Consider the following 16,447-nt stretch of genomic DNA (forward strand, 5'->3'; position numbering starts at 1 on the left):
AAACAGAGATGGTATTGACACAAGTGAATTTTGTTTAACCACACTACATTTGCTTCTTAATTAGTGAATATTCATCTGTCATCAGCAGCAGCTATGACACCCCTCCCTGCTAACATGTTCTGTCATAAATAATCAATGAGGCACTATTAATATTCATGAGCTGGAATCTGTGTAGTCATGTGCACTGATGCAGAGACAGGGGGAGTGTTGCCATGAACTGACTGGAAACTCTGTGTGTGTGTATCCGTGAGTGCAAGATACTTAGGGAAAGCGAAGAAGAGCATGCTGCTACACAGCACCCTGGCTTGTGCTTCCAGCTAACAGCGGTTTGTCTGTGTTTCTGGACTGAAGTGACTGATGAAAAACAGTAGTCAAGTCTGGAGGGTGATTCCCTTTCAGTTCACTTGCCTTTCAGTCCTGGGGAAATTAGAAGATTTGCGCTCTCTCTCTGCTTCTTAGAATGGGCTGCAATTTGTGCACTTTTCAGAAAAGAGAGGAACACTACAAACTGCTGTATGAAGTTTCCCAGGTGAGTGCAGGGTCTGTTACCAGCAACTAAATAGCCAGGCTTTGTGTTTGTCTGAAAAATGGTAAATGAACTGTGGCTAGCTTTATTTTTTCTTTCTGTAGATTTCTGAAGGAAGGGCAGACTTGCTGGCTGGGGGCTTTTTATTTTGGCTTGGGGTGGCAGTTTTCAGCTTCCTTGCCACTCCCCCTTCAGATGACTTCCTGTGGGATTCTTTTTAACATTTTTCTGTGTCTACTGCCAAGATGTCAGTTAAGTGAAAGGAGTAACACTGATATCCATGTCTGTAATATTTTGAAGCCCCTCTTTCATTTTGGAATAGTGTTAACATTTGAAAATCAAATGTATCATTGTATAAATATTGGGATTTAATAGGTCTGTGAGCTCAGTTATTTGGAATAGACAGGAAAAGTTTCTTGCCAAATCTTGTTAGTCAGGAATTATTTGACTAATTAGGAATTTGTGCTTTGGTTTTAAGAGGAAGACTTGGTATATTTGTATTTTATGAGAAAAAATACATGCTATGTCTCGGCTTGGATTAAAAAAGTGGATAAAGGAATTTTCTTATCGTTTGTTCTTGGATCCATTTTATAATTTTTTTGTCTGTAGTACTAGAAATTAATTTCAAGAGCTTATTACAATATTTGTATTGTAAGAAAATGTGTATAAATTTGGATGTACCTTTAATGTATATATGAGGGCTTTTCAGAATAAAAATAAGAAAATGATATTCCCAGCCTTCAGAGTTTTCATAGGATTCTATTAATTCACCATTTTGTTTAGGCAGGTTTCCCTGGGGGTGTATGAAGTCCAAATTTCTTGTTTGGCAAAATAAAGTTTATTTCTCCCTTCTTCCGGTTTGTCCCAGATGTGACACACTACTACTTTTGTTTTTAGATGATATTGCTGATGAAAGACAATGTTTGGGACGTTGGTGGTCTGTGGGCACAGCAGTAGCCAAGTGCCCACTGCCTACTGGTTCCCTCAGATTTCCCCCTGACGTGATTCATTTCACAGTGGGCTAATTACAAAGTGGATTTGCTACACATGAAACAGCCTCCTTAGTTGCAATGTTAATGCACATTTTCATGGTAATGTGATCAGAGGCTCATTAGCCACTTTCCAAAATGATCCTCTGCATTAATTAAATATAAAAATGACTCCTTTATCACCACAGAGAGGAAAAAGAAGATTAACATTGTTAATTACACCAGGGGCAATACCTTTTGCTTCTCTTTTTGCTACAAACTTGCGAGCCTAGGTTAAAATCAGCTTCATTCCTAGATAAGCTCTCATCTGCTTGGACTCATGAAAACAGTCTCTAGGTGGAACACTTCCCTTTAGTTTGGTTTATAAGAGTTTGAGTTATACTATTGTTTTTCTTCGGGTGGTGGAGGAGCAGGGGAGTGGATTAATCAATCTAATTTTTCTCTGAATTACTAAATTGACATAAAAGTATAATATGGAGGAAGTGGTAGGTGGCATCTTCCCTGATTATGCCTCGGTTAAGCTGTTTATCTTCTGCTGAGAAATCAAGCCAGATTTCTGCATCCAGAAAGGACCACTGTATTTGTTAAGGAGCCTTTGTTGTAGAATTTTAAAGGGCTTGTCTGTAGTTTTGCCTTTAAGTGCTTCCTAAATCTTGAGAAAATAGATAAGCCATACTCTTTATTGCTTCCACCTGTACTCCTTCATATATTTAGTTTATTTTCTCTACTCCTGAATTGAAGTACTTATGATCTTTAATAAAGGGGGTGAAAACGAAGTAGTAGCTTCCATTTAACTGGCTTTTATTCGATAAGTTAAAACCCCAGCTTAAAGGTCTTGTGTGTGTTTTCCAAGGGGAGCCCTCCTACAGTTTGTCCTTAACTTTGCACTCTATTTTATTGAGTTAATGGAATAGATAAGATATCAAAGGAAACCAGTGATAGGCTCATATCATACACTGGAGCCCCGTGTGGTGTTGCAGACTAGTTTCTATTTTTATTTGGAGAAGCAGCAGCTCAGAGCACACATGAAAGTAAGCATGTTCTTAACCAGGTGTTCACGAGGGCACATAGCTGCCCCCAGAAGAGAGGATACTATATACAAAAGTGACTTGGGATTGGAAGCCTGCATATTTCTAGCTGGTATATTAAAGCAAATTAGCTCACACAAACATCAACACCTGATGGTCCAAACCATATGTATTTATTTATAGACGTAATTCTCAGGTCAACTGCCTTTTTGTTTCTTTTGTTATTATTTCTTACAAGCTAAGGCAAATTAAAGTTTATCAGGGGATGTGAAAATTTAAGACTAGCCGTGAATACTACCTACATGACCAAGAGCAAAAAGATTATTTCTCTATAACAGAATCATTATGACATTGAACTTTTTAAAATTTTCTTTCTATATTTCTAGATTTTGCTATCTGATAACATGGGCCAAGTAGAATACAGTTTCAGATTTGTAACCTCAGTAAACAAAAGCAAATGTGCTCACTGAGGAGTCTAGTGAAACAATCAGAATAATGTACCTAGGTGTGAAATGAGGTCAAGTTTAAATTTGGTTGATATTTTTTGTTCCTACAGAGGAGTTAAGGCTTTCAGTTGGCAGAAGAAAAAGAATGTTGCTTCAAGAAAATTATTTTCAGCTGGAGTTGGGCCAATCCGGCCCCAGTATGAACACAGATGCAAGAATCTAGGGTTTGTGTAGATCCAGTAACCTTCATACCAAGCAATTTTCATGCATCTATTAACTCTTATATGTGCCAGGAACACAATTGTTATCTGCAGTGATTTATTTTATTCAAAGTAGGTTATTTATTAACCTCTTAAGAATTAATAAATGGGTAATTTGAACAAGGCCCTTCTATTGACACGAACTAAATTGCCTGTTTTGTACTAATCTGATTAAATAGCCAGCTGGACCAAGGGAGCTGCAGTAGCTTGTTAGGCATTTCTGATCTAAAAACAGATTTATTTATGAGGGAGATTGTATGGTAATATCTAAATCTGTTGACTTCTAAGTTTGATTTTTCATACATAAATCGAATATAACTTTTTGATTGATTAAATAATGGAAATTTATCAATGGGGTGTTCATTGGTGTTGAATAACATGTTCCAAATGGGGGCAAATATTGACTGGTTTGGCACAACTGGAAGGTCCCATATCCCTCAGAAATTTATTTTGTTTCATACTATGTAAACCCAACTCATAATGTCTTAACCTCTTTACCCAAATGTCATCCTTCCCCCACACTCCTTGGTGCTAGCGAAGGTCTCACCATCATTCTTGCTATCAGTGAAACTCAGAAACAGCGAATTAAAATAGGTTCTTCTTCATCCACACAGAGACCTTCTGGTTATTTTATTTCTGCATGTTCCCCAGCATCAATTCCTGCCTTCCCATAATCACAATTCTTTTTATTAACTCTCTCTGATATTATGGTAACAACTTTTCCACTTAGAATTTGTCAGTGTGCCAGTCCAGTCTGATTGCTGTTGCTAAAACAATATTTCTAGAAAGTATTCAATGGCTCCCAATTACTATATAATGAAGTAAAACTTCTTATTCCAATATATTCAAGGACCTTCTGAGTCGGCGCTAGGTTCCTTTCTGGCTTTCTCTTTCACTGATCTTCCCCCAGGGCAATTTATAATCTCTCTAGACCAATCTTTTTGCTTTTCTCTTTAAGTTGACTTCCCAACTTAGACCCTTGTAATGTAGTTCTTTTCCTTCAGCCTCTGTGGAATGCCCTCTATATCCACTCCCACCACTGTCTATTTTCTTCCATCACTAGCTATTCAAACCCTGCCCCATTGGCTTGAATGTCTCCTTGGGCAGAGAGCTTTTTGCAATTATTGATTTTTTAAAAATTGATGTCTTCCCACCTTGGAACTCTCATAGCATTTTGCTTGCACTTTTTGAGTTTCTTGTTTTTTACATTCATCTGTCTGGTATTACCATCAAGTGTGTGTGACTGAATTGTGCACTCCTTGAAGGCAGGTCAGGTGCTTGACTGTCCTTTAACCCCCACCCTGCCAGCACCCCACTCCACTCACTGAGTCACTGGTTCCTTGAAAGACCATAGCCTCTGCCCCATCCATAGCTTCTAGTGAAAGACCATATCACTCTGCCTTCCTCTCTGCCCCATACCTAACAGCTGATTAAACCAGGACCAGTCACCTAGTACAGGAAGTTGAGGGTGCAATTAGATTTTTTTCAGTCTCAGAAATATTTATTGGGAAACAGGCCATTATTACTAAGGGGTTTAGAATGCAGAGGGAGAAAGAGAGAGATCAAGAGAGGGAGAAGGCTTTAAGTAGATTGGGAAGCTTGAGGGTCTGTGGTCCACCAGATCTACGAGGATCAAATATATTGAGAATCAGAGACATTTGAGAAAGTGTCTCTACGAGCACATGGGTCATGAGAAAGAGAAACGTAAGTAATAAATAGCAGATCTTCAGAGAGGCCTCATTTCCCCAGTTCCAGTACGTTTCTATAATAAATTCTCCATTCATTTTAATTTTCTTGAATGAGGTTATCTATCCTTTACAATCAGAGGAAAAAATAAGGACACATCACAATAATGTCTTGCTTTTGTCAACCAATTAGCAGCTGCCTTAAACTCTAGCCATGCTGTTCAGTTCAATAAACTACTTTCAGTAAGCTTCGATTGTCCAATACGTGGCAAGTCCTCATTTTTTCCATGAGGGATGCAAAGACAGATGTGACAGTCCTTGCTTTTGAGAAGCACACACTATGGCAGTAGAAGAAAGACACACAAGCAGAGCATTTTCATATAATGTGATAAGTGAAAATGTTGAATTAACAGAGATGTTGACAGACTTCTAGAGGAGTGCAAAGCGACTCGATGTGGGGGGCATTAGGGGGGATGAGAAGGGAGAGGGAATCAAAGAGATGGAAGGGTAAAGAAGTCCATGGAGGTGGCAAACAGGTGCTAGGTGTGAATGGACCTGGAGTAGGGGAACTACAAGTGACAAGTGTTACTAAAACCTCAAGTAGCAGGCAGGTTCTAGAACATGGCCTGAGAGGCGGTGGGCAAGACCAGGCTTTGGAGAGTATCCCATGTCCCAGGATTGTGTCTGTTTGTTGGTTTGTTTGTTTTTAAAGAGGAAGAAATCACTCTGTTAGGAGTTAAGAGTGTAGACTTGGCTGTGGTGTGTGTCTGGGGACATTGGGCTTGGGTTGGGGATGGGGTAGGTACCACAGCAAAACTACAAGGGAGGCTAATTTGGAGGCTGTTGCAGAGTTAGTTAGTGATAGAAATCATGTAAAAGCGAGGACAGAATTGAGACCCTGAGGAGGTAAATTCATTAGGTTTCTGGCTTGTGAGACCAGGGAGGTATAGTGAAATTTACAAAGAAGAAACAAGAGAAGGGAAGTGAGTTCTGGAAAGAGGAGAGAAGGCCACTGAGTTCATCATGAGCTATCTGAGCAATGCTGGCAGACAGTGAATATTCAAAATGAAAACCTGGCATATATGTGTTTGGTGGATGAGATCACCCAGAAGGATGTAAAAAGTGAGGAGAAAAACTGAACAGTGAGGAGAGTTGTGAACCAGGGATACAATATTAAGAAACACAAAAAGGAGAAGAAAGAAAAGGAGAAAAAGTGAAACTGTTATAGAGTGAGAAGGAAGAGGAGAAGAATAGTGGGAGAAGCCAAGCAGAGAAGGTGTTTAAAAAGGAGTGGCCAACGTGATCAGACAGGATAAGAACTGCAGTGTCTTTGGATAGGAAAATATGTGGTATGCTGCCCAGGTGCCTCTTCAGGAAGGACTTGTTGCCCCAGCTGCTGAGAGCACTGTCAGCCCCTCAGGGACTGTCTTATCTGCAGAGAGCCCCTCACCCAAGGTTATTCCCCTCCCAGGAGACTCAATCTCTCCAATGGCAGATGGATGCAAGTCTACACGGGCCTGGGCATCTCAGCCTGAATTGGGACCCTCTGAAAGGCAGCTCGAGCTCCAGAGCTCCCTGCAGCTGTTGTTGGGCCTGCGTCATAGTTCAGTTCCCTTCTGCCCAATCCTGCTTCTTTCTCCTCCCTTCCACAGAGGGAATGCTCCTCAGCTCTTACCCACTAAACTCTGTCTCAGAGTTGGCTTCCTGGAGAACCTAACCTGGAGCGAGGTCAGTGGTGACAATTACAGAGCATCTAAATAGAGAAATGTGGACAAAATCCAGAGAGTGGTGGATTCAAAGATGAGGTCGAGGGCTTCCCTGGTGGTGCAGTGGTTAAGAATCCACCTGCCAATGCAGGAGACACGGGTTCAAGCCCTGGTCCGGGAAGATCCCACATGCCGCGGAGCAACTAAGCCCGTGCACCACAACTACTGAGCCTGCGCTCTAGAGCCCACGAGCCACAACTACTGAGCCCCCGTGCCACATCTACTGAAGCCCGTGCGCTCTAGAGCCCGTGCTCTGCAACAAGAGAAGCCACCACAGTGAGAAGCCTGCGCACTGCAATGAAGAGTAGCCCCCACTCGCTGCAACTAGAGAAAGCCCATACACAGCAACGAAGACCCAACACAGCCAAAACTAAAAAATAAAAAAAAATAAAAAGAAAAAAAAAAGATGAGGTCGACTGCACTTTCAAGAAGTTTCTCTGGGATAAGACAGATTATATAAAAAATGGAGTTACTACTAACATTGGAGTACGAATTTTTTTAGCCCTGATTTTTTTAGAATGTAAAATTGCTTAAAATTGTGAATATTAAAAATGAAAGTCATCTTTACTTCTACTTTGAAAAGTAAGATAAATTGATTTCACATTTGAACTATGATGTTCATAGGGTGGTGATAATATAGTGATTAAAAAATAAAACATGTACATTTAGTTAGACTTTACCTTATCCAAGCCTTTTGAAGAAAACCTTAAATGTTAGAGCATTTTTGATATGAATAAAAATAAATATTTTAATGATTTAGGTAGGTTTAATAAATGAAGTGCCTTCTCTACTATAAGAATCAAAATATCACATATTTTTTTAAATGTATACCTTTAATTTCTTCAAATTTTCACTACTTATTGAATTGTTCAGACCCAGGAGAAGATCAGCTACCTCTAGTTGCATATCTTTCTATTTAGAGGAAATACTGGAGGAAAACATTTTCACTGGTTCCATGTTACACACAAAGGAGACATGTTGCTGAAAACTTAGCTAATAGATATGCTGAGATATTTGACTCTTCAACTCACCTGAATTTGCTAGTTAAGTGGGATAATCTGATTAGAAAATTCTTTAATTTCAATATTTGTTGAAAATATTTCTAAAATACGTTATTTTATTTACATCATTACATAACATATGCATGTTTTTATTCACTTCCAGTCCTGTTAGATAGTAGCAAATGGGCTGCTTATCTTTAGCAAACTGTGATTTCAGAACTTTACAAGAGGAACTATTTATGAAGATTAACTGATAGTGAAAAATCTTTGCACAACAGCCAATCACTGTTCAAAAAATTCATTTTATGTGGGTATATTTTCATATATTGAATTTTTACAAGTCATTTACTAGGTATTCAATCAATCCTATTAAATGGTTGAGGAAGATACAAAAATTAAATCACTAGGTACTCAAGTAGAGGCCCTAGACTGTAGTTCTATGAAGGATTCTGCCCTTGAAAAGTTTATAATTCATGAAGGAAAAGTAAGTAGGTTGCCCAGAACAGGCTCTGCCTCAATCACTGTTTTCTCTCATAACCCATTCTGTGGCATACACCATAAGAATTTCAGGTGTTATTCTTAATAAATTTCTTCTTCTTGTGACTAATAAGGATTTAGGTACCACTGGGTGGAAATTTTGTCTTCAGACTTAGAATTCTAGGTAATTCAAATACAACTGTGATTTTCATATCTTAATGCAACATTTCCAAAGTCATCCATATAACCTGCTCCATCTCCATCTCCCTTCCAGCTGTATTCATTCCTTCTCTCTTAATTCTTTCACTCCCAATGTGGAATAACAGCTTTAAAGTTTGTTATGAAGAGTTCTTTGTTTCTTTCAACAAAAAGCTTAAGAGGTAGCAGCCCCATATTCTCCTGTGTTCCAACATATAACATCTAATTGGTAATTTGTGCCATTTTGTAACAAGCTGTAAATCTTGCTTAATGGTAGTTTGGGTCCTAGTGAAGAACATCCCCTACTTCTGCTTTATGTAGCTTTTTAGAAATACTGTAGGAAATTTTTAGAAACTTGCTCTCATCTCAGTGGAAATTAGATTTTTTCTGAACTAACCTTTTACTTCTAAGGCTCTTAAGAGTCTGTCTCAGGTACCTTTACTTAAATAATAAAAATTTAAAAAGTTCTTTTCAAGGGTATATGAACAAAGAGAATTACTAAGTATGGTTAAAAAAATAATAAATCCATGGATTAAAGACCACTATTGTAATCAGTGATAGTAATATTTTCCTATAATTGAATTATGGTAGAATTCAGATATTAATGTTTTTTGAAGTAAAGGAAAGTTTGGGAAACTTTGAATAACCACAAATAATTACTCTGTACCTGCTTTGTGCTCAGTACTGTGCTAGATAGCAACAGAGCTTGCAAAAGAAGCATAAGCTAAGAAGCCAGTCTTCAAAGTGTTTTATCACAAAGCAATTAGAAGATAAATGTGGAAATGTACAACCCTAACACAGCAGACATTACAGAGAAAGGGCAGTTCTATATGGGTAAGGATAATCTAAGGGTCTTCATGATTGTAGTCCTTATTTAGAGTGGCTTAGGTTAGGAGCCAAGGCTTGTTTTTTTATTTTTTATTTTTTTTAATTAATTAATTTATGTATTTATTTTTGGCTGTGTTGGGTCTTCGTTTCTGTGCGAGGGCTTTCTCTTGTTGTGGCAAGCAGGGGCCACTCTTCATCGCTGTGCGCGGGCCTCTCACTATCGCGGCCTCTCTTGTTGCAGAGCACAGGCTCCAGACGCGCAGGCTCAGTAGTTGTGGCTCACGGGCCTAGTTGCTCCGCGGCATGTGGGATCTTCCCAGACCAGGGCTCGAACCCATGTTCCCTGCATTGGCAGGCAGATTCTCAACCACTGCGCCACCAGGGAAGCCCGCCAAGGTTTATTTTTAAATTCAGCATGATTATTGTATATCCAGTCAGTCAATGTAGTATGTTTGGTGTCCAGGATTTATTGTAAAAGCAAAGTCATAGAATATGACTAATTGGACGTATTTAGGGAAAATGGGGCCAACGGCCTGACCAAAGCAGGATATGGGATGAGGATAGTTGAGTACCTTGATCTTCCTGCAAAAATGAATGGACTTGGTGCCAGGCATCACTGCAGGGCTCTATAAACCATAAGGATGCAATCAAATAGCGTCTCTGAAGTCAATTTAAATGATAGAATATGTGTAAATATTGTTTTCTTGGCACTTTATTTAAAAGAGCACAGCCATGCTAAGTTGATTTGCAATGGATAGATTTTGCCATTCACTCCTTAAGTGTGCTCTGTATTTCCTTAGCAGCTCATATTTTTGTTTGTTTGTTTGAAGTTGGTTCTGCCTATGCAGTTGTGAACCTCACTGTTAAGACAACATGGAAAGTAGTGCCCAAGCACAATGTGATACATAGGAGAGGCACTGAGCACAGAAGAAAGAACAGAGCCTTTGGAATCAAGCAATAGCACCACTTATTTCCTCTCTGACTGTGAATTAGTTACTTAACTTCATTGAGCCTTTGTTTAATTGATTAATATCAACCTTGAAGGGTTTTATTGAGGATTAAATGAGATATATTTAAAGGGCATAACACATTATGGGGATGCCATAAATGGTAACTTTTGAGGTTATGATCTCATTTCAGTGACCCTGTGAGTTAGCTAATATTGTCCCCATTTTACAAATGAGAAGACTGAGGCACAAAGTAATAAAATGACAAATTCATATTGTCAGCAAGTAGAACACCTGAAATTCAAACTGGGATTTGCCTAATGCCAAAGTCCATGCTCATTTTATTATAAATATCAAATAGTCTTCTCCCTTTGAGCTTTCCATACTTATTCACTAAACTTATACATAAATACTGAGCTTCTGGCACATTGTAGGTCCTCAATAAACATCTGATAAAGGAAGAAGGAAGAAGAAATGGGAGGGAGGGAGGAAAGGATGAAGAAAGGCAGGGGGATAATAGATGCTATTTATATTTCTTCTCAGAGGATTCTACAGAGATGGCCTTTTCAGTATAACGAAGAGAAGCAGGTCCTCTCTACTACCACTTTCCCCGTCTGTTTTAACAGCTTAAATCAAATTGTCTCACCTATGAGAGCTCATCAGTATGGGAAAGTGACTTGACACTCCCACTTTTGAGAGCTTGAAAGCCTTTCCCCACTTTCCCATAAATCTATGCCTGGCATGAATGATCCTTCACAATCTGCTATCTTTCCTCATACATTCCTAACAGCCCAAATTTTCACCAAACCAAACTATAATTTCTTATTTGAAAACAACGTGATTTTCCCCATCTCTTTGCTTTTCATTGAAATGTCCCTTTTTCCTTGTGTGTTTTTCATACCCCTACACATATTTTGATAAAAACCCTAATCCTTTGTAACTCAATTCAAGGCTCACAATCTGGGAAGTTCTCTCTGAACCCAAGACAGAGTATGTTGTTCTTCCCAAAGCTCCTCCAGAATTTGAAATATAGTCAGATCCTTCTGTATTTATGTTTAGTTTTTCTGCATCTCTGCATCTCTACCATATCATACAGTGCCTGGTATTTAATACAAATAGGGTCAAGGAATAGGAGTGGGGATATAGCTACAACTGCATTCACAAAAGAAACCTTTTGTCTCCAGTATTCACTGAGTTCTCTTTGAAAACAAGATGATTTGAGAAACTACAAAATTATGTATTTTCTTGATTTTGAAGATGTCATCTGTTTTACGGTATTGTTACTTGCAAGGCTCATCATCAAGTGTAAGGACAGCTGGAGTCATGCAGCGTTGACAAGCTACCACCTTTATTATCCATATTGATTGCAAGCTGCATCCCCATTTCAGAAACAAGAAGATATTGAGGAGAACTCACATCTTAAAACTAAGGAAAAATTGTCATTGCTTTTCTAAACAAAACAAACAAACAAAAAACAAACAAGCCCTATCGGCCCTTCTTTCACCCCTACTGTACTCCTATTCCCTGACCTTTTCTCCCAAACTGAGGATTTTATTACCCAGGTGGATTCAGCATATCAGGTCCTTTTCTCAAAATTGCCAGTCATGATGGATAATGATACAATTTTTATTCCTCAATTGTCAAACTGACCAATATACCTTGCTGTTCTTTCTTCCTAGAATTTCCCCATTGCCCTTTAGCTCACTAAGTTGTAGCCCTCCTCAAAGCCTGGGTCAGGTACCACCTTTTCCAGGAAATCTTCCTGGAGTCCCTGAACTTAAGAATGCCCCCTCCTTTTTCCTTCCAAGGTAACCAGTGCTTTACCTCTGTCATAACATGTACCAAATGGTATCCTTTCTCACTTTACTTGTTTGTGATTTTCACTGGTCTCTGAATCTCTGGAGGGCAAAAACCCTGTTTCAATCTAACTCAGTACTCACATAGATATTTCTTGAGTAAAGGATGAATGGCTAAATTCCAAGTGAATTCTGCATGCAGGGCAATTTGTTGAAGGTGCTATAAAAGCAGAATAAGATGGGATCCCTGCCCTCAAGGTGTTTACTGTCCTGCAGTCTCCAGTAATACGCACTTGTTCACAAATAACTATAATGCAAGGTACAATATTAGTTCTATGAGAGAGAGAGAGAGGAACAAGGTATCATGAGATGTCATCGTGATAATGATTTACTATATTATAGATAAAAATAAAGTGTCTAAAATATAATATGTATACATGATATAAAGCAAAACAGTGTTTTATGTGTGATGAGATTAATTGATTATTGATTTAGTAACTGTCAAGTTTCTTCATTTGCTGCTTTCCATGCTGTAAAATTGAATTAACATTGGGATTGACATATATACCCTAATATGTATAAAATAGATAACTAATAAGAACCTGCTGTATAAAAAAATAAATAAATAAAATTAAATTAAAAAAAATTGAATTAGCTATTTTGTGTAAAAATGGCTTAATACATACTTCTTTTTATTTTACATGATTTATATCCATCACTGAAATAGTAAAATATGGCTAAATTATTACAATATTCATTTTATCTCTGTCCCTCCTTACTATAAAAAGAATTCAAAGTGATCATTATAAAATACACTGCAAAATGCCTGAATTTTTCCTGATGATGTTGCCTTTGGTTTCATAATTACTCTAGCACCAATATGAGAATTTGTCCAAGTGCAGCTATCCCAATAAAGGTCATATAAAGCAAAGAGTAGCCTAAGAAGACCATGAAAATCATTTTTAAAACTTTAAGCTTTAAGTAAAACCTAGTCCAGTTCAATAATATACTAAAAATAGATTTTTTCAATAACTCAAAACCATATTTATTTTACTTATTAGACATTATTACTTGTAAAGTGAGGATATTCTTTGAGCCATGAGGAATATAATGAGAGTAAAGATAATGCCCCTCATATACCCAATATCAATGAAGCTTTTCAGGAAACTAACTCAGTGACCCCCAGATAACTTGAGACAGAAAACTCAGAAAGGGTAGTAGTTAAGTTTTTGAATTTGAAAAACTCGGTATTTTAATCAGGATTAATTTTCTATTGCCACAAAATTAGTTCTAAACTGTAAAAGAAATGCCCGACATATTCTAGGTCAGACCAGACTCTTATCCAGATTCTAGGGTAATCTAAAGAGGAAGGCAAAGAAGAAGGAGATTTTACTGTCTTGTTTGTGGTGATCATTTTAAGAACTAAATATAAGGGTGGTGTCTCTACTTGAGGGTAAATTACTCTCAATTAACCTTCAAGAGTTTGTAAAAATAAAATAAAAATTAAAAAATTTTTCAGAATTGCACTACATAATATTTAATGCAGTTGGTAGAACCTAGAGAAAGTAAGTCAATGACAGTATTCCATGCAATACAGTCATACTTCACTGGATGTGAAATGTAGACTAAAAAGTGTTGGGAAGTATTTCCTCCTGAACTGGCATAGATTAGATGGCTTAATTTAGTCTTTTCCATTCCACCTTCTGAAATAAAACATCACCAGTAAAAACCAGTTATCTTAGCAGATGCATAAAAATCACAGATTCATTTCTATGATGCTCATGTGCACAGTAGATTATTCACAGATATATTTCAGTGGAGCCTGTGACTGTTAATTCTTTTTCAGATGTGTGGGATCCATTTGGATACTAAGTATTCTAAAAAGTTGTTAAAACTAAGTTAAATATTAATTTAGAAAGAAGTGGCCTTACGAATCTTTCATACTGTCATTTCAGTCTCTTGAAAGCAAGGTAACTAGGTCCTAAATCTCAGGAAAATGAAACTGTGGTTTCATAACTGATTAAAAACAACAGTGATAAAAGCATTTAAAGCAAATGCTATACATAAATAGCCTCCCCAGCAATTTCTGTGTAAGATCACATTCATCAGATGATCTTCTTGATGGATTATCATTTTCTGGCTAATTGACACCTAGTGACTGATGAACTGACCATTGGCATCACTGAACTACCCAGTAACACTGTTATCAATGTGCTGATGACTGGTCCCCAGAGCTTCCCCATAAATACCCGGTTCCCCATAAATACCTTTATTTATTTATTTATTTATTTATTTATTTATTTATTTATGCCCCATAAATACCTGGTTCTCACTTTCCACAACAACCAGAAAATCATTTTAAAACTGGGCCCTTGCTTTGAAGTTTGCTTTGATGGCTTTGAAGTATTCATGGCTTTCCAGCCAGTATTATCTGTGTTTCATAGATCACAGAAAATCCTGAGAGAGGGAAAAAAAACACTATTAATTTGAGATGTAGAATCTTCCGCTGCTATTTTTCAAATAGATTTAGTTCGAATTTTAGATATCTTGTTATAAAGTGTTGCTTTTAGACAGTGCATATGAGACAAATGTCTAGCAGGACCTTAAAGAAATATCTACATAAATTTTACTAAAAACATCATAGTATTCATAAGTGGGAACCAATGGGCTGTCATATATACGATGCCTAGTGTTGCCTTGAATCCCTCAAATAGGAAACTGTCAGGACTAGTAAATGGTACCTCAGCCCCTGAGTGTGTTTTAATACACTTCGATTAGTTCCTGGATTACATAAAGATACAGAGGCCCACAAGAATCAAACTGCATTTAAATTATTAAATATCATATGGTTTAAATTTTTTAAGTTATATAAAAAAACATCTTTTTGTCTGTGTAAATCCTAGCAAAGTCACAGTACATTATTTACCAATTGTGAATATGAACATCTGTGGTTATTTCATTCAGCCCAGTATTTAAATTACCTTAATTCTCTACAAAGAAAAATGGCTCTTTGATTATATATACTGTCAGGTTACGTGGCCTGGGAAACAGGTTCTGAGACAAAGGTTTGTACATGAGATGCTTAAGAGCTTTCTCAGGAACAACCCCTGTGTGGGAGTGAAGGCAGTAGGATCCGGCAGAAGGAAAAGTAGACTGGAATGCAATCCCAACAGAGACCTCAGATAACGGCAAGGGTTGCTGTGAAGCTGGGATGACCCTTCAGAATTGTTCCCATAGCCTGGCTTTGCACTCCTGCATCATCTAATCTTTGGAGGTGGCGGCTCCTGGCGAGTGGGCATAGCTTTGCACAAGGCCGTTGATTCCCTTTGGCTGAGCGCAGCACCCAGAGCAGGGCAAAGCTCTGAGGCAGCAGCACCCAGCGCCCGCAGAGGCTGGGTAAGTGAGTGCCTCGGTCCTGAAGGTGGGATCTCAGTGCTCAGCAAGCATCCACCGCATATACCAATTCATCCCGTAATATAGGGGCATAATTTCTAGGCTATAATAAAACCCCCCTTCCAAAGGAATTCTAATCACTTATAAGACAAGGTCAGGTTCCTTAAGGTTAGATTGTCTTTCTTCTCTTTATCCACCTCTTTGCCAGATTAAATCATTTTCTGGAGTTAAGAGTGTCATTGGAGCATATTTTGAGAATGTGACTTTGAAAGTCTGACCTGTAGAAATGTAATAAATTGTGTTTGGAGATTGATTTTGTTGACTGCTAATACCAAATCGTGGAGCAACGTAGTTTCACTTACTAAATATTGCCCAGGCTATATTGTTGAACTCTGGGCTGCCACGGTCACCTCATCAGGATATTTTCTGTCCTGTGACTAGTGGCTTCAAATATACTCATCCATCTTCTTGTCCTATTACATTTTGTGTGACTGATGTTCTGTACCCATTAAAATTGATGGGAAAGAACAAAGAGAAGAAAAATGCGCCCTTCAATTGATTACTTCTCTGAAAGAGCAAATGAGAATTCTCTAGTACCAACAAGAGATTTAGACTGGTGGGTTTTCCGCCATTTATTAAGTGCTTTAATTAGCTAGGTTTACTAAACAGAGTCTCCTATTTATAAGAGCACATTACTCAGTATGCTTTAAAGTTCAACCTCCCTCTGAAATGTTTGATCTTTATAAGGCGAATTAATAGCTGTTACATTGTTTATAGTCAGGAGTCATTTTGGTGACTTCTCAGTATTAGAATCAATTAGATCAGATGCCTTCAATGTCAGATTTTTTCCCCTCTGATAAGCTATCGTAATGGCTCATTTTATATTCCGTGCTAGCTGGTAATTAAACTTACTATTATTGTAAACTGAAGCCAAAATCACAGTGATTTTGGAAGGCCCAATCATCCTAGGTTTTTCTTGGATCTGTTGAATGTTATCTTTGTTCTCAACAAATTGCAGAATAGCAAGGTATTTCTGCAGTGCTCGCAAAACATTTGTTTAATTACAACATCTAATGTGTTGAGGGGAGGGAAACCTGCCCACTTGCA

The 16,447-nt window shown here is 37.9% G+C and overlaps 1 protein-coding gene across 1 annotated transcript in view; it reads left to right on the forward strand.

Moving 5' to 3' along the window:
- The first annotated feature begins 262 nt into the window (after positions 1-262).
- The window catches only part of PDZRN4 (PDZ domain containing ring finger 4), a 149,062-nt gene continuing 132,877 nt past the window's right edge, over positions 263-16,447 (forward strand). Inside the window, exon 1 of the mRNA XM_059934556.1 lies at positions 263-529. Coding sequence (XP_059790539.1) covers positions 461-529 — 69 coding nt within the window. The 5' untranslated portion in view covers positions 263-460. The remainder of the gene's footprint in view (positions 530-16,447) is intronic.

The sequence above is a fragment of the Balaenoptera ricei genome, chromosome 10 (genome assembly GCF_028023285.1).
Source record: "Balaenoptera ricei isolate mBalRic1 chromosome 10, mBalRic1.hap2, whole genome shotgun sequence".
Taxonomy (NCBI): Eukaryota; Metazoa; Chordata; class Mammalia; order Artiodactyla; family Balaenopteridae; genus Balaenoptera; species Balaenoptera ricei.